This window comes from Amphiprion ocellaris, chromosome 5, assembly GCF_022539595.1.
Source record: "Amphiprion ocellaris isolate individual 3 ecotype Okinawa chromosome 5, ASM2253959v1, whole genome shotgun sequence".
NCBI classification, from domain to species: Eukaryota; Metazoa; Chordata; class Actinopteri; family Pomacentridae; genus Amphiprion; species Amphiprion ocellaris.
In genome coordinates, this window is record NC_072770.1 from 18214937 (window position 1) to 18233725 (window position 18789).

Genomic DNA, 18789 nt, shown 5'->3' on the forward strand with positions numbered 1-18789 from the left:
CACCAAGAAAACCCACAACATGAAAACATGTCCACTACTGTGTTGTGTTAGTTTGTGTGTTCAGTGGAACAGATCCAGAGCAGAACTTCTGGTTTAACTCGGGTTTGTTCTCAGAAACACTCAGACCCTCAGCAGCCTCCCATCAGAACAACACGCAGCACAATATTAGCTTTATTTGCTAAAATACATCGGAACAAACTGAGACCACGTGGTCAAAACTAGTCACTCAGAAAACAATAAAAACTCGTTCAGTCATCCACGTCCTAACTGTCATTCAGAGCACTTTTATTTTTTTATAAGGAATTTCATGGTGACTAGTGTTATTTTCAGAACATGTGTTGCGGGCAACTCACATGGTCTCTGCGGGCAACCAGGCGCCCGCGGGCACCGTGTTGGCTACCCCTGAACTAAAGCCTTAAGTTTCTAAGAGGATGGGCTACTCTTGTTTCTAATACCCTCTTGTGGACAAAAAATTTGCTAACCAGCGTGTAATTGTATATGCAGGCCCATCAACCCACACAGGTGAGAATATAGTCTTGACAATACGTAGATTGGTGTCTATGACATACTCAGAAGACATGGTTTGGACTTAAATGTTAGTTTCATTATGAATATTTAAAGAAGGTCCCTTCACACAAGACCGAAATATACTTTTCAGAATAACTCCCTGAAAGGGCAAAATGTTCTGAACCATTAATCTGTCAGCTCCATACTCCGCCTTTAAACTGTTGAGTGATCGACCTATTAGGTCTGAAGCTTGTCAGACAAGCTGCTGTTTGCTACATGCCACACAAAACCATTTTTAAATGATTTAAAACATCAGCACCATTCCACAGCCCTACAAGCTCTCACATAATCAAAATGTCAGTGTCTTCACAGGACAATATAAGTGATATGAAAATAATGACTCCTGTTGATGTTATTAGTGCATATGATATGTATATGCGCATTTATGCTTGTCTGTATTTTCAGTATCATTGATTGTGTGTAAAACTTTGACTGATACTGATGCATGATTCGAGCACAGAAATGATTAATAATCACTGATTCACTTTAAAACATACCAGCAGGTTGTACTTTCCATCAACACTGAATCACAGCAGTGAAATATCATAAACTTCACTCACATAAACTCAAACATTAGAAAAAAATTTAATTTAGCTGATGCTGTAAAACAAAACAGAAGAACTAATTTAACTCTCTGTGGTGTTGAAAGCTGACAGCAGTGGCTACCTTTTGTATTATTTGTATTATTATTGAGAGGCATGATGAGAAATAAAAGCTAAATCGAGTTCTTTACAAAGTTGTATCTGCTTTTTCATGGTTTACACACTGAGACAAACCAAATAGTTGAAATAAGTAAAATGAAGTAAAATCTGTGTGTTGGGGACATTAAAGCTAATACCAACAACAAGCATGTTGTGTGGCGGTTTTGAAAAGTGAACATTGTTTTACAGACACTGACTGTCCATGAGATGGCAGCATTACCCTCTAACTGTATGTGTGTTGGTACATTCAACATTACAACTGAAATACAACTCATCAGGTCTGTTGTAAATGACATATTTTCTATAGATGTGATGTGTATAAAAGGTATTGTGTAATGCCAAACTTCAATGCAGTTTTTTCCAACCTATGATTACAATATATTTTCCACAGTGTACATGTTTGGTCATCCTCTTCTTTTAGCAGCAAAAGCTCTGGATTTCACCTGTCCTGGAAAAAACAGGAAAGTATTTTTAGTTTCTTGAACACCTAATTTGTAACAGTATGTGTTTGTTAGAAGGCATCAGCTCCCTGCCTGACTACATGGAAGCCGCTTTATGTGGAAAGGTGGACATTAGATGTACACTACTTGATTTTTTGCATATTGCATTTAATTTTACAGAATTGTACTTTTCCTTGAAGTTAAGTTTATTAGTTTGATTAAAGCAAACGATACATTAGAAGGACTTTAAGTCCTAAATGTCATCATCTGTCAGACTTTTTCCTTGTAAAAGGCCATCTTGTGCTGGAGCTTAAATAGGATTGTCCCAAAAGCCACTCTTTTATGTGATAGATGAGTTGGGTCTCAAGTTTGATTGGACAATAGACGTGAGATGAAACTTAAAGTAATTCAGACAAATATTGAAAGAAGCACACATGCTTTGTTCATTTTGAATGTTTAGTATTGATCACTGATGGTGGAACTGTGAGTTGAGGCATTATGGGATGAATCTTATGAAATTTGTGTATCTTTTGTCAACTCTGGTTTGTGGTCTGATCTGAAGGCAGCATGACACAGCACCACACTAACTGCTATGATTTAACTGTTTGGAGTAAATGAAAGTTTTTCCCATTCTTTCCTTTGTGTTACTTTTCTTAGAGTTTTGCTCTCCATATGCATCATCATGTTCTTTCACTCCTCTCTTTGCAACAGAGTCATCCACATTTTATATAATGACATGTCTGTCATGTGCTGCATTTAAACATCTACATTTTCTTCCTTCAGAAAATGAAAACAAGCAATGACGCTCTATTCTTCACAGGCTCTACACAGAACATTTTATGCAGCACTGAATTTAGAATATGGTTACTGTTCGGTGGTACCTGTTCAGAGCTGTGCTCTTTCGCAGCCACGTCAGCCACATGAACTACGTCGTCCATGTGGTTCTGTAGGCCGAGCTCCAAGCAGCGGGAAAGGGTCAAGCTGGGTTTAGGGTGGACTTTTATCTGAATGCATTCGGAAAGCATCTTCCAGTGGTGGCTCCTCATTCCTGGGTTCCTCAGGCTCCGAATTAGAGGGATGTAAGAACGGAAGTCTTCAATCTTGCTGTGGATTACAGTTGCCGCCATTTGACAGTCTAGTGTTGCATAAGACGCAGACAGCAGCCGATGAAACAACAAATCAGACACCTCAGTTTGCCTGGTTTGAATAATAATAGATGTATGACCTACCAGGAATGTCCTTGAGCTGTTCAATACATCTGTGTATGGTTTTGAGGGCTTCAGTGATGTTGCACTCAAGCTGCTGAGGGTCGATTGAAGACAGTGGGTCATTAAGCCAGCTTTCAGTCCACCGAAGCCAATCAGAGGTGGTGATCCAAAGGTCTTTAAAAAGCTGCAGGTCCTTCATCAGCTTCTCTAAACGATCATACTGTAACAATAACATTATTTTGTTCATGAAACCATGTCAAATGTATATCCTTGGTAGTTTTTAAAACTTCTGGAATGAGTAAATTACATAAAAATTCTTTTGCCTTTTACTTACATTTCTAACAGGTACGCCAAGCAGATGTGATCTGGTGTTGTACTTTTGGGCCGTAGTCTGGCATTTGATGAGTTGCTTGCTTATATGTCTAACCTTGTTGGCAGTCTCATGGGCATGATCAATGTCCGAATGGCTTGCAAACCCAGCAACATGCATCTATAAACACAGTGATAGCGATTTAAAGTCAAATAAGTTCAACATACTTAGCAACCTTTGTGCTTAAAAAATAGGTACAAAGATTTGTCAACTTCCAGATGTGTTTATGAGGCTGTGAGGTCAGCAATGTCTCTGAAAAGGAATCAGAAAATCATTTAAAACTCATCTGGAAGTATTTCTGTGGGTGATGAACAGAATAAAATCGATTTTACTCAGTAGACCTGTAGAGAGTCTAGTTGTTCCTCAAGGTTGTTCTGATCAGCTAGATGGATCTTGCAGAAGTGCTCCTCATCCTCCACATGCCGGAAGGCTGTTGTTTCCATTTGGTTGATTATCCTTTGAGGCCACCCAATAGCTGTCCATCTGCACAGATAAACCCCTTAAACAGATCCCACTTTTCACAACAAATCCCTCTACAGTACATCCCACATGACGCCTAAAATAAATATCATCTTAGTTTTCAAAACGTAGATGGTAGCATGATGATTAGAAACTTACTTTTTGTTAAAGTCTTCATTTGTCAGACAGTAGCATAACTCTTCTAATAGCTCATAGTCTGGTAAGATCTTGTCAATATGTTCCTGTCGGGGACAGATTAGATAAACAAGTTGTATTCACTGATTGAAATAATTTAACCGAAATATCCACTTCATCCCTTTAGTTTGCACCTTGAAACTCTTGAGCAGTTCTGGGATTTCTTTCATCCATTCCCTCATTTCAGTCAGTTCCTCAATGCTGTTGGGTTTCTCACGTAGTTTTCTGCTTGTAACGTGACATTCTTCACATGCCTGAACACACAACATGACAACACTTTTGGCGCAGGATGACAAGCAGCAAAAAATTATTTATCCAATGTAGTAAATGTAAGTATTTTGTAAAGCAAATGATCAAAACACTTCATAACATAACACTCAAAACACATACAAAAAAAACAACTTAAGTTAACAACTTACATTATTGATCTGATTGCGTAACTTCAGAACAAAACGGTCCAGAAGTGCGTCGGCTAAAGCCTTTCTTTTCTGGCTGAGAGACAAACGTACAGCCTCTACATGGACAACAAATGGACCAATCACAATGGAGGATGGCAAGGAGAGTTCAATCCTCTCCTTTTCTTTGAGATGTTGTTCCACCTCTTTCTTCAGCTCTTGGGATGTCTGTTCAAAATTATGAGATCTGGAAGCCAAATAATAGATTCATATCAGAACTAAGGAATGATTCAGAAGAAAGTATGATTTCATCCAATAGGACTGAATATATGACAAATCTGGCTGACCCACATCCTCCCACTTATGAGAGAGTTGAGAGATATTTGATACATGATTTTAAACTCAAACTTACTTGGGAAGAGTTTCCATGTCCAAGTTGTGTAGCTCTAAATGTTTCTCGTATTCAGCAGCATAAGCCCTGAGAGGTACAGCTGCTTGTATCAGAGCATTGTGGACTTTTTCTCTCAGCTCATTTACTTCTGGTTCACACAACATGACTGACTCAAGCAGCGGAGCATCACCAATAAACAAATTCTTCATCACAAACTGGTTTGGACAAGAGCAAAACAGGTAAATCTTCAGCATCCTTGTCACTCATTGTATACTTGTCATTATCATCATCCATGGATACAATAACGCATTATGAAAGGTTATAGCGCCAATGAAAAGTGTTCATCCCCCCTTGAAAGCTTTCCCCTTTGTATCCATCACCTGACATAAGCTTTTCAATAACCTTTTCACAGAGTTGCTTGGAATGTTCTTTTGCCTTCGTGGTGTCGTTGTAGCCAGGAAGACTGACGGACCTTCCAGATACAGATGACTTTATACTACAATCACTGCACTTAGATGATCTCCATTTCACTAACCGTGTGACATCTAGCACCAATTTTCAGCACCTGTGTTGAATTAGGTGAGTCATTAAAAAGAGGGTGAATACTTGTGCCATAATCTTTTAAAATTGCTTCCTAAAAATCTGTTGTCATTTTAACCCTCATCGGTACACGTGTCAAAACTGACAATCTGTTTCATATTTCTATACCTGTCCATATCCTCTCAGTGCATATTTTCCTAAACCGCGTGTCGTCTGTAGATACAAATATGAAAGAAACAATGAAATTACTATTGATGATTACTGAAATGTATTGCTTACAATATTAGTGCAAGAACACCTGAACTGAAGTGAAACACACTGCAACTGAAGCAGTCATCACATTAGCAACATAACACAAACATCCATAAATAAAAGATGCACAGTTCGGTTGGGGTCTGGCTGGGGTCCACATGGACCCCAAATGATTTTTTATATATACACCACAAACCTGGTTGGAATCAAATAAGCTTTGGTTTATGTGATGGTGACTATGTGGGCGACAACTACCTAAAAGGACTGAAAAATCCAACTTGTAAAAAAAAACAAAACAAAACAAAAAAAAAAACAACTTATATACCCCTGGGGTCCACATGGTGTACTGATGAGGGTTAATGTGAATGAGTCTTTTTCCTGTAAATTCTAGATTAAAAAAGACCGTGATTCAATGCTGAAAAGCAATAAAAAGGGAAAAGTTTCAAGGCATTGAATACTTTTTTAGAGGCACTGTATATGTATTTTTGATTTTTTGTTTAATGTTGTGTGACTCAGGTGATTGCATATATTAACTTTACCTTATCAAGCTGTGGGACACTGTATGTGGCCTGAATGCCCTTATTAAACAGGGTAATGATAGATGTCTCAAACTTCCCCAGAGGAGTGCTGTAATGAACCCCAGTCTGGTCCAGAACTAAATCCAACAGGAACAGAGGATTTTTCTTTGGCCTAGATAAGGATAATGGAGAAATATTACTGACATGACACTGAATATTAGTATAAGCTCAGTCGTTAACAAATATTCCATAAAACCAAGTATAAAATTTCAAAGTTTCTGACCTGAATATACATTTCAAAAAATTATGAAAACTTGTGCAAGTGCACTCTGTCCTACTTGTAGGGGCTGGTGAGAAGGTCGCTCCCCCAGACCAGGTCCTGAGGACACGTCAGCACACTGTGGCAGGCGTCCAGCAGCAGCTGAGTCAGGCTGACCAGTGAATCCAGCACAAGCTGACGCAGAGAATCCTGTTGATTCAAACGGACCACAGCCATCAGTTTGTACAGCTTGGACATCTTGTAAATCTCCCAGTGAGACTCGTTTATGTTGTAGGTGCCCTTGCCAGTAGTCGCCAGGTTGCTAGAAATGCTGTTGCTCAGAGTGACTGTCCATGTGTCCCTAAGAAACTTGTTTATCTGGAAAAGGAGGAAAAGATTTTTATTCATGTGAAACCCTGGTCACTTCTTTGACTACAAGTTTGTGTTTCTGGTCATTCCCAACATCAGCAACAAAATGTATCCACAGTTAATCTTCTGTAAACAGTTTTACTACAAATAAGCCACATTTGTCTCAATAATTTAGCATTATGATGATGGCAAACTATGCATTTAAATTCCTGTTTGAAAGAAATTAATGCTGTTTTGGCCCCGTAGTTTACAATATTTATAGTTGTTACGTCTGTGCCACAAAACCAGTTCTCTTACATTTGTATTTGAATAATCAGATGCCCTGTTTTATGTGACATTGTTATGACATATGCATTTGTTTGGTCCCTTATTTCCTGTGACCAAAATATTTTAAATGTTTCTGAAGTCAGAACTAAAAGTTTCCCGAACTCTAAATCTGCTGACACCGTTTAAAAAAAACTTTAGGCCTGTCTTTTTACTTAACAGTTATTTTGTCCTTTCTTATCCTGTCTTTTTAATCAAACTTGATCTTCCATTGCTGGGTTTATCATAGTTTTTTGTACTATGATTCTTTGAATTTAAGTTAAGCACTTCATGAATAAACCGTGCTATCAAAGTGAAATTAGTTTTACTATATTTCGTTATCAAAACAGAAGGCACTTCTATGCCATTGCTACTGTACCTGAGTATGAATTTGAGACTGGATGTCTACAAATTCATCTAGTTGAAGAGGTTTGGCCGAGGTGACGTTGAACAATGTCATTGTTACTACTTTGTTGCACTCAGACCATATTTTGGATAACACACAGATCACCTCTGGCTTTGTTAGCATGGAGCTGAACACAAAGGCATCTCGCCTCTTCTTATAGTCAAAATGAGGAACTAGAACGCAGCCTGGACAGGAAAAACAAATCGGGGCTTAGATTGTGTACGTGACTCCACATACTGCATGATAAATGTAAGCAAATGTGCACAAGGCCAATTGTCCTACCGGTTTGTGGAACACACTCAGAGTCCTTCTGTGGCAGGGTGATGTGTGGAAACTCCTCAGGGTGGCTCATCACTACTTTTTCAAAGATCATGGAGTTCATAGTACGATCATATTCCAGTTTGATCTCCTTCTCCAAGTCCTCTATACACTTCTCCAAACTGCACACATAATAGTTCTTTCATTCACCCAATTTGTTAACATTTCAATTCAGACGAATCCATCATAAAATAGATTACACTGAAGAAGGAAAAAATTGCATCATGACATGGCTCACTTTTTTAGCCTGAGGCCAGGAGCTGATAGTGCGAGTCTTTTCATGTGCTCAAGACTGACAGTGCTGAGAGATGGTGCTCCTGGCCAGATGGGCATGCAGTCCACAGATAATTGGTAGAAGATCAGAGCCTCTGTGTTCTCCCTGTAGCGCAGAGCAAACTGGATCCGTTCAACAAAGACAAGTGGGTCCTCAGCACTGAATAACAGCCTGATCCTGGGTACCCAGTATTTACTGCCTGCTACCAACGGGCTCATTCCTATGGAGCAGAGGGTGATTGGAAGCATAGATACACGGTCATGGACAGCAGAGACAGAGAAAAATTCTGACATACTACCATGTTACTATAGTGTAAAGACATAAAAAACAACCAGGGGGTTTACCCTTTGTGTGCTTTTTATTTGGATTTTCGTTCTCATCTGCCTGTCTAGTGCTTTGGTGAACCTTCTGCACCAGGTACTGACATTTCTCTTTGCTATAGTCTAGTACTCCAACTACATGCCAGCTGCACCTCAGGGGTGGACTCTGTGGGTCATCTTCAAAAGAGAAAGAAAAGGACCACCGTCACAGAATAGAAAAAACAAGTAAATTTATGTTTACACATAAGAGGGACATTTCACCAGAAGGGGTCTCATCGTCGGCAGGCAGCAGGGCTTTTGCAGGAATAGGTTTTCGACCAGGTGATCCTTCAGCATTTCCCAGAGCAAGCCAGTCCTCTGGTGTCCGGCAGTCATACTCCTCATTGTCAAATATCTCAAGAAAAAACATAGGAAAGGTGAGAAGTGTGTCATGGTACTGAAGACCTTAATATAGGAAGAGATTCAAAAATGTCAGAGAAGATTGCAGCAGTAATATATTCACCTCCAGTGGGAGGTAGGGTGACACAGGATCATCTGGTGTAGTCACATGCTCATCACTATTGTTCAGATGTTTTGGCAGTAGGAGATTAGAGTCTATACATTTTTCTGCTAGGAGCTGTTCAAAATCTACCTTTAAGTATTCCCTTCGATATCTGTTGAAAAAGACAGTATACAAAAAGTATTTATGTCACAGCAACAAAAATTTAAAACACAGCAGTTTAGTGACTCCATTTGACAAACTGTTGCACTACAAGAGAAAACCACTAAATTCACACTTGGACAAAATTGTTGGTACCCCTCAGTTAATGAAAGAAAAACCCACAATTGTCACAGAAATAATTTGAATCTGACAAAAGTAATAATAAATAAAAATTCTATGAAAATTATCCAATGAAAATCAGACATGACACACTGTCCCTACTGTGAAACATGGAGGAGGCTCTGTTATGTTCTGGGGCTGCTTTGCTGCATCTGGCACAGGGTGTCTTGAATCTGTGCAGGGTACAATGAAATCTCATGACTATCAAGGTATTCTAGAGAGAAATGTGCTGCCCAGTGTCAGAAAGCTTGGTCTCAGTCGCAGGTCATGGGTCTTGCAACAGGATAATGAGCCAAAACACACAGCTAAAAACAGCCAAGAATGGCTAAGAGGAAAACATTGGACTATTCTGAAGTGGCCTTCTATGAGCCCTGATCTAAATCCTATTGAACATCTGTGGAAGGAGCTGAAACATGCCGTCTGGAGAAGGAACCCTTCAAACCTGAGACAACTGGAGCAGTCTGCTCATGAGGAGTGGACCAGAATACCTGCTGAGAGGTGCAGAAGTCTCACTGACAGTTACAGAAATCATTTGATTGCAGTGATTGCCTCAAAAGGTTGTGCAACAAAATATTAAGTTAAGGGTACCATCAGTTTTGTCCAGGCCTGTTTCATGAGTTTATTTTTTAAAATAATTCTGTTAAACCATGGTTCAAAAGCAATGTCTGATTTTCATTGGTTAATTTTCATAGAATTTTTATTTATTATTACTTTTGTCAGATTCAAATTATTTCTGTGACCAATGTGGGTTTTTTTTTCATTAACCGAGAGGTACCAACAATTTTGTCCACGTGTGTATGTACTATCTGCCAAACGTTCAGTGAATCTGGTCCCACAGTGTGTAGAACATGTCCTTTAGAAAATGTCCTCTACTGTCATACATAGTGCACACAAACAGAACATACCTTTCTATCGCTAACTTGCGGGGGATCTCGCCAGGACGGGTTTCATAGGGAATTTGGACTTTGGGTGTATCTCCACCCTGGCAGAAGTAGGAAGTCTGTGACGGCTGTGAAGTATGCTGTTCGTGGTGGTCCTTTTCAGCAATCTTGCACGGGTCAGATGGAGTCTTACTAGTTTTAACTAAAGTTAGGAGGAAAACAGAAGGAAGATTTCACAAACAGCACATAAAAATAACTTTGTAGAGCAGCATAATGGGTCATCCCACCGCAATCACCAAATGCCCCACGCCTGACCACTTTCAGTTTGACAGATTTATATTGAAAGTGGTAAATATTGATGGAGTTGACCATGTGGAAATCTTGAGCCAGCGATAAGATCATTTTATTGAGTTGAAAATTCTTCAAGAGGGGTCAGGTCTTGTAGATTTTTCTTTTCCTTTCTTTGTGCAAATCTTTGGAGCAATGTTTGAAGTGACATAACTTGAATAATAATATAGCTAAAGTCCTATTTTACTGCCTTGGACTGGCACCATACTCTTTTTTTAAAGCTCCTATTGGTGGGAATCACAGGGGAAAAAATCTGCCTCTTAGGGTGAAAAATAAAGGTTTTTTGGTTGGTGGAATATTGGAAAAGAAAAAAAATTGCTTGTATAAAATCTATCAAAGCATGAACCTGCAAAATTCCCGGATTCCAGCTTCATAATTTCTGAAGTTATAACACTTCAAACATTGATCCACAGATTGGTGTAAAGAAAACAATACAAAAATGGATATGACCCCACTTCTCTCTATAAATGCTTTACTCAAAAAGTTACATCTGTGACCAAAATTTGTTACACGTTTCATTTAATAATATATGCATACACAGAAAAAAAACACAAATACGAGATGGTCTGGCGTGAACTTTTTAAAATAAAATTGGTGAATTGAGGTGGAATGACCCTAAGATGGTGCTGCACAGTGGCGTAGTGGTTAGCACTTTCGCCTTGCAGCAAGAAGGTCCCTGGTTCGCGTCCCGACTTTCCCGGGATCTTTCTGCATGGAGTTTGCATGTTCTCCCTGTGCATGCGTGGGTTTTCTCCGGGTACTCCGGCTTCCTCCCACAGTCCAAAAATATGCTGAGGTTAATTGATTATTCTAAATTGCCCGTAGCTGTGAATGTGAGAGTGCTTGTTTGTCTTTGTATGTAGCCCTGCGACAGACTGGCGATCTGTCCAGGGTGTCCCCTGCCTTCACCCGAGTCAGCTGGGATAGGCTCCAGCCCCCCCCGCGACCCTAATGAGGATTAAGCGGTGTATAGATAATGGATGGATGGATGACCCTAAGATGCTTGCTTCATAAATAAAACAGTTGATATGTCAGAAACATTGACTTTAAATCTAAAAGAGTCATGTAATACAGTACTGCTCACCTTTTGATGAGTTAGAATCAACAGATGAACGGATGGAGTGTGACCTTTGCAGGGTCTCATGTCTCCCTGTACAAGACTAAACCATAAATATATAATACTCAGAGCACAACCCACTACTTTGCATTCACTGAACAAAATTATGCCTGTCAGAATCTGAAGAGTTAAATGAATTCGCTTAGAAAATGTGTCTTTACCAGGAAGTTAAATGTACTGATGATATCTGAGTAGATGCCAGTCTCTTCATTCACACAGTATTTTCTGACTGGGGGTAGTTTGTATCTCTGACCTCCAGTTGAAGGTTTTGGTTCTGTAGGTTTGCAGGGAGGATGAGGTACCAATACCCAGGAAACAGGGTGACCTTCATTCTCCATCTGGAAGCAGAACATCAGAATTAATGTGTGAACGACGACACCTGGATTTAGTTTGCTTTTAGTTCAGTATACTTAACATGTAGCGTTAGAGGTAATTAAAACTCTTCACACAACATGACATTTTGTGTAACTTCATGTAAGTTATAACCGACGTCTGCTGCCTCATATTACTAGAAGAATTAAAAAACACGGGCTATTAAATGTCAGCTACTTAGTTAGCTTTAGCTATTTTTTTTACCTTGGACAAACTTGTCAGAAACCAACACATACGCAGCGGTTGCCTCTAAAGCTGTAAACAGGAGATAATAATTATGGCGTACCTTATTTTAGATTCACCTGCACGTAGCGCTCCTGTAGAGTATCCTCTGCTAAAATAGCTTAAAAATGACGAGCTCAACTTTAGAAATCTCAGTTTGCAAGTGGAAGTTAACTCCCGATATGTTGACGGTGGGCGTGGCAACGGTTGTCATGGAGATGGAGATGCGTAGCCCATCAGACTGAAACATACAAGTGCAGGTTGAAGGCGCTTATAGTTTATGTCAATATTTCAGCTTAGCTATTTCATTTCAGTGTGAAATCTGTTGAAACATATTTTTATGAAAATATACAACAATATGTAAAGAGTAAATAGTCGCTTAAACAACCTCCCGAGTTTCCACAGATTTTTTTTTTGCTGGTCATAGATCTTCCTGTATTATTTCAAACTTTGTGTAGTGTGACAGTCAGATTTTTCAGTTCCTCTGGCAATTCTTTTTCATGAACATGCAGGTAGACAAATCCAAAAGTTTCAAATCTGACAAAGTTCTGATGTTCACAGGTCGTTTTATGACCATACTCATGCAATTAGGCTGATTGTAAATCACAGGTGTCCTGAATTTTGTTCCAGTGATCACAGGTTTTCTAAGTTGTCAGTAATCACAGGTGCATTTGCTGTTGTAGTGAGTTTCTATTTTGGAGCCTGTATTTTCAATTGAATATTTCTAAAGCATCTGTTTCTGCTTGTTCAAAAGGGTAAACGCTTTGCCTATCAATTTAGAAATAATGCAATCTTTAAAAAGATAAATAAATACGTCAATAAATAAGTACTGATGAGATTCTGATGACGTTCTGTTGACAGAAGTGTCAATCCCTGGTGGTCTAGTGGTTAGGATTCGGCGCTCTCACCGCCGCGGCCCGGGTTCGATTCCCGGTCAGGGAATTCTCCTTTAAGTGTATTTTAATTGTTATTTCTAGACTCTTCTAATGTCAGGAATCCAGACTGACCCCTGCTTGGGATGTGGCCTTTAAGATATGGTGACACAGAAGGAAAGACTTATGGCTACTGATCAGAAGCCCCAACTGTGAAAGGCTGCATCTGTTGTGTTATTAAGCAAAGCCCTTCACCCACTAGGGGTACCGTAGAGTGGCTGTCCCTGCATCTCGATCCAAGCTTCTTAACAAGCAAGGATATGCAAAATCCCTGGCAAGATCCATTAAGTACATAAAATAAATTTAAAAACAAAAGTTGTACTGTGAACACCTTTTACAGTGATATAGGTGTTGTAGTACTGCTACTTGTGCTTAAGTAAAGGACCAGAATAATTGTTATTACACTGGTGAGGGTGGAAATAAGGGAGTGAAGTAAGGTCCAGCAAAACAAAACAAGACAAAGGGACGTGGCAGTAATTTTAAAACTTCTGCTACTAAAATACAGTGAACTGCAAACCATCCCTTGTAGAGAAGACAGTTTTCTTTGCTGATTGGACCATTTATCATTCAAACCTTTCTCCCAGTCTCTAAATTCTAATTTAAATGATCTTCTGTGTTCTATAACTTGGAGTAAAGCATTTGATAGTGAAAGCAAAACTAAGTCGTCACTCGAAAAGTTAAATGTACATACATAATGTACCTATTTAAGGCAGGTTCAGTCTCCAGGAGGTAAGTATTGAAAGCTGTGAGTACATTTACACACAGTTACTTCACATGCCATCGCCATCCACAGGTACGCAGCAGAACACTCACATCCCATGCTGCTCCTGGTGAAGATAGTGATGGTAATGGCGGTAATTATAAGCTAATGGAATTTGATTGGAATGCACACTCTCCTGGGCTCAAATTTGAAAACTTCTCCTTTCACACTCATGACAGCTTGAATATGACCACAATGGGGGGAAACCCCATTGACCCGTGCGATCCTCACACTCCTGGGTCACAAGGGCATCATAACCTCGTCTGTTTCCCATGGTAGATCACAGGCATCATGCACTGCGGCCCCTGCTCCTGCTCCTGGCCTCTTCAGTTGAAACCCATCAGAGCAGCCTGAGATTGGGTAGCCAAGCACAAACGAATGGTCTCATGTGTCCGAAACCTCACGTGTCACTTGTGAAGGACATCCCGCCACGCAGAGAGTCACTGAAGATGTGTAGCCTGTGTGAAAATCAGATCCAAAGGCGTAGGAGGTTTTGCGTCTGGCTGTGTTGCTATATTGAAGGTCACGAACAAAATGCTTTACAGTGGAGCCAAAGAGCAGAGGTCAGATCTACACAGAACAACTTGATATGGATGCTGTTGCAAATTTGTGCAACAATCGGCCATTAATCAAGATGGGCCTGCTGAAATGTTTAGTTTGAGGGGTTCCACTTCATTGGCGTCCTCTCAGTGCGCTCAGTCTTCAAAGCAGTGAGCTCACCCAAAGAGGAAATGAAAATGAAAGACTTCCCCAAGGATCTAAACAGCCCACAACTAATAATGATATTATCATATCAGAGTGGACTCAAATCATCCTGACCACAGCAGTCTATTAATGATCAACACATGGCATCGCTATTGGTTGAAACCGGCCCCAAGGTTCCAAAGAAAACCACACAAGAACCACAAGTCTGTGATGAGGTGATGGCCCTCAAAACACAGTTGCCTCTTAGTGTTTGGCGACAATACTGTGGCCATCTCTGGAGCCAGGAGCCCACCATGGAGATGCTATGTGATTGGACAGATGTGGTCAGCAGCTCTGGCTAGTTTGAACTGATTAAACCCAAACAAGCTTTGTTACAGAGTTGATCCATCCTCTTTCTCTGCTCACTTCAGCCCAGCAGCAGAGACACTGACAGAGAAGATCTGATTGAACATCAGCCTCCAAATAACATTAATCATTTACATAATCACCCACATGTATAATTTGTCTTCCCTTCTCTTCATCCTCTAATCCTGAAACTATTCATCCACTGTTCTCCCCTATCTCTTCTGTTTTACAGGACTGAGATGTTGTGAGCGTCATGCTTTTCTGAATTGCCTATAACTCCTATTTTACGCTAATGACATCAGCATGTGCTGCTAACTTTAGCTCCTCCTGGGGGCCAGATGTTGGGTGATAGGATCAAACACTGGCTGTACCCCTCTTACTGTCACATTGTTGGGAAAGCCAGGAGGGCTTAATGGTTGTACATATTCCCCACATACCTCTTTTCTTCTGCAGAAACCCACAATCCAACCACAAATGTGGGCACACCCTCGTGTTACAGTGCGATCTTATTTTTGCATTTGCATACCGAAATGGAAACATACAGAACTATGCAGTGGAGAAAGCCTCATTAAGCTTTCTTTGGAATCTCCTAAAACTGTGTTTACTTATATTAAAAAAAGGCAACACATGCTGAGCTCTTATGTTGGACCTATAAAGTCTTCCTCCTTGTTTACAGTGACACTATGGAGCTCAAACTCCTGGAGACACTGTAAGATTCATTTACACCTACCACTTACAATTTTCAAAGTTGTCTTTTTTTGTTTAAAGGCACCACTGTGGTCAATGAACGCCACTAGTGTCAGGTCACAGGTTGAACAGAAGCACCACGTGGGCAGCAAATGCCACATTAACATCATTATGTTTTGTGATTCTGCATTTTATAAGAGCAGAGCAGATACCAGCAACATCTGTATGAGGCTCCCTGCATGTAGATTTGATATTTGATCTTCCCTGGTCACTCAAAGTGCTGCTGTTTAATGGTGACCTTTGTACTTGACTGTACATTGAAGTTGCTACCATTGGCGGGTGACTCACAGGTAGACCATGCGTGCCCATAAAGACTTGTTTAATGAGTTGAGAAGGGCCTCAAAGCAGCAAAGTGGCCAGACACGGAAAACAGTCTGGAACCCCAACCTGTGTCCTGGGACCTCAAACAGCTGCGTTTGATTTTTCCTTTTATCTGCTCCATTTCTTAGTGTGACTTTAGTAGGTGAACCAAAGTCAGAGCCCATAAAAATACTCGACATAGTGGGAGCATAGTGAAGTGAAGTGAAAACTCCAACTAAAACTGTTTGGGGGTAACTGATGCGGAGTATCTATCATGTATCACCGCCTCATTATTCAGATGTCTTTGCTCAGCTGTTTATTTTTTCATGTCAAACTACATTTCTTTCGAATTCACTGAAGTTGTTTGGGGCACTTAAAATAGATCATTATATAAGCAGCTTTATCTCAGTGGGTGTGTGCATATGAGCTGGAAGAAAAGGAAAGGCAGTGAGTGGAATCTGTTACACGTCTCTGTGTGTTATTGTGGTCAAAAACCAGTTTTATTGATGTGGGTGGGCGATGGAAAGAGCTATCAGGTAATTGTCTCTGTGTTTGTACGCGTCCACTTTCCTGCATGTGTTTGTGTGTTTATGTGAGTGAGCTGGTGTGACACGCAAAAATGAATCTTCTTGTTTCACGACATCCTAAGCGGATATAAAGAAGTCACACAGAGACACGAAGGGGGCAGTAATAGGAATGTGTGCGTGTGGGTGGGAGGTTAATTTGTTGTCCAATATTAAACAGGAGTTTCAGCTATAAATAAGCCATCGGCACTCAACTGTAGCCTCTTCAAGTGAGCCACTCTTTAACATTCCTCAGATTCCTCCTTGTTAAGAATTAATAAAGAATAAATGGAAACAGTTCCGCATAGTTTCTTGTCATTTACACATATGTAAGAGTTTACGGCCGTAACTCTTCCACGAGCAAAAACAAATCCACACTCAGGCTCACAGATGCACGCATTATTTGGCAATGTGCCCCAGCGTCTCACAGAGGACTTGATTTGTCATCCAGCCTCATCTGGCCTCTATCAGTTTCTGGCCTGACAGCTTAATCTATGTCATTCGTTCTCTCACATCAAAGAGGCAACAAGCAAGCTAAACCTGTAACGTTTGAACATGAGTGTGACCAAAATCACACGAACACAGAGTAGATTTGAGAAGGCACAAGTTAGCAAACATGACGATCATTACAACCAACATCAGCAGTGAAGTAGACTTTCTTTGTCACTTGTTCACTCGAGTTATGTCACACTGACAATAAATTCAAACAATGGACCTACTTAAATAACATCTCAGGATACGTTCTGAGCTATGGATTGGACTTGATATATAGACTTCTATTGCATTGTTGTGCCATAAACTGATTGCTGCCTACAGGAGCAATTGATCTTATGTCTCTCCATGATTTTGTCTGCTTTATGCCTTAAATACTAACCTTTAATGTTAATGTTACTAACCTGCCTGTTTTTGTCCTTTTGTTATTTTTGTTGTTGTATGTAAGTTGTATGTAATCTATCTATCTATCTATCTATCTATCTATCTATCTATCTATCTATCTATCTATCTATCTATCTATCTATCTATCTATCTATCTATCTATCTATCTATCTATCTATCTATCTATCTATCTATCTATCTATCTATCTATCTATCTATCTAGTTCTTTTAACCAGTTGACAAAGCTTTAAAGCACCACTTCAAAACATTAAATGTTTTGCACTGGACAAAATGCTGCTTCTAGACTGTGACTGAAATGTTATAGATGCATCAAAACGACTTCAGTTCATTCATGAGGATTATATTTTAAAGAATATAGCCCACAAGATAATAGGAAAAGAAAATAATTCTCAGCTGTAGATGTAAAACCCATCCATAAATCAAGCTAATAGTCTAAAGAAGGATATTAGAAATACCAAACACATTAAACCAAAAACAGTATTACCTATAATCATTCTAATGTAACACCTGATTAGGTTATAAACTGCACATATTTTTGGGCAAAATCATCGTTTTGGAAGACTTGCTAAAGTTTCTCAAACACTTTTGCTGTTACCACAGACATAGTTACAAAGTTGTATTTGCATGTTATGACTGTTTCATGATGTAAATAAACTGAGCATTGGCTTCAACAGGAAATGCACAATCAATTTTCAGGGGGGCGATCACTTTATGGCACAGCACCACCATGACCTTCCAGTTTTCAGTGTGAACTGTTCAGGAATTCCTTTTATTTTACATAATCTTTACAAGTATGACTGTGTAACCAAGACTTTCTATCCAGTATCTGGCCTCAGTCCCATGTAGTTCGCCCTGTGAAAGCTTGAAAAGAGTATCTCCTTTAAAATCCACCAGGACAATTAAGTGTGACCTCAGTGCTTAACTCACGCACACCCTATTAGCAGCGGCATTTACTGGTTACTCTTGTGGCCAGTGGATAACGTCATATGAGATCCTACTGTGTGTTGCCATAGCAAAAGCAAAATGAAGACCAGAAAACCAAATCAAGCCCTGATCATGTTGGCTTTTGTGGTCGACATGCAGTAAGGTCATGTAAGGCAGCAGCTTAATCCTCCTCATTGTATGGAGAAACAAATACGCTGAAATGTAGGAGACAAAGACGAAGAGAAGACGTGAAGGGAGAAGTGTTGGGTGACACAGTGTGCTCATGTACCAGCAGCCTGGACAAACCTTAAGGGAGGGAAGTCGAGGTCTCTGTTCGTTTGACCTCGTCTCTTTAACCCCAGGCCCACATTAAGCTCTGTAAATGAGAGAAAAAGGAGCAATTAGGGAGGCAGTCATGAGGCAGATAGGAGATCCCCATGACCTCTCAGGGCTGGTATTTGACCTCTCACAGCTGGGAGTCTTGATGAAGATAATATCCTGAGCGTGGAAATACACCCTAGTATTTTCTGAATGGTACCGTATGGAAAAAAAAGACATTTTTCCTCTCAGG

At 39.9% G+C, this 18789-nt stretch overlaps 1 protein-coding gene and 1 non-coding gene across 3 annotated transcripts; one reads left to right on the plus strand and one right to left on the minus strand.

Annotated features, from left to right (window-relative positions):
• Nucleotides 1-1133: 1133 nt before the first annotated feature.
• On the minus strand, nt 1134-12236 carry LOC111565104 (dynein axonemal heavy chain 1-like). Of its 2 annotated transcripts, XM_023265093.3 has the most exons (21): nt 12110-12236; nt 11613-11789; nt 11419-11494; nt 10011-10188; nt 8788-8938; nt 8547-8679; nt 8310-8462; nt 7930-8185; nt 7656-7813; nt 7347-7558; nt 6375-6673; nt 6058-6208; nt 4748-4941; nt 4360-4582; nt 4075-4194; nt 3905-3987; nt 3628-3769; nt 3251-3406; nt 2938-3136; nt 2590-2843; nt 1134-1716 (listed from the first exon to the last, which is right to left on the minus strand). In XM_023265093.3, the coding sequence occupies exons 2-21, from the start codon at nt 11787-11789 to the stop codon at nt 1708-1710; spliced, it is 3324 nt and encodes a 1107-aa protein (XP_023120861.2). In that variant the 5' UTR covers nt 12110-12236; the 3' UTR covers nt 1134-1707. The 2 variants fall into 2 exon arrangements, with proteins under 2 accessions (XP_023120861.2, XP_023120862.2); XM_023265094.2 differs by lacking the exons at nt 1134-1716; nt 2590-2843; nt 2938-3136 and having other exon boundaries at nt 3266-3406; nt 3619-3769.
• A 679-nt stretch (nt 12237-12915) lies between these two features.
• Nucleotides 12916-12987, plus strand: trnae-cuc (transfer RNA glutamic acid (anticodon CUC)). The gene has a single exon. It is a non-coding gene; the product is annotated as a tRNA-Glu (tRNA).
• The last annotated feature ends 5802 nt before the right edge of the window (nt 12988-18789 follow it).

Coding starts and splice junctions, on each gene's coding strand:
- LOC111565104 (XM_023265093.3), bottom strand. CDS start 11,789: ATGGAGAATGAAGGTCACCCTGTTTCCTGGGTATTGGTACCTCATCCT. Junction 8,939..10,010: donor CGCAAGTTAGCGATAGAAAG/GTATGTTCTGTT, acceptor CTTTTTCAACAG/ATATCGAAGGGAATACTTAA. Junction 4,583..4,747: donor GACATGGAAACTCTTCCCAA/GTAAGTTTGAGT, acceptor TTTGGCTTCCAG/ATCTCATAATTTTGAACAGA.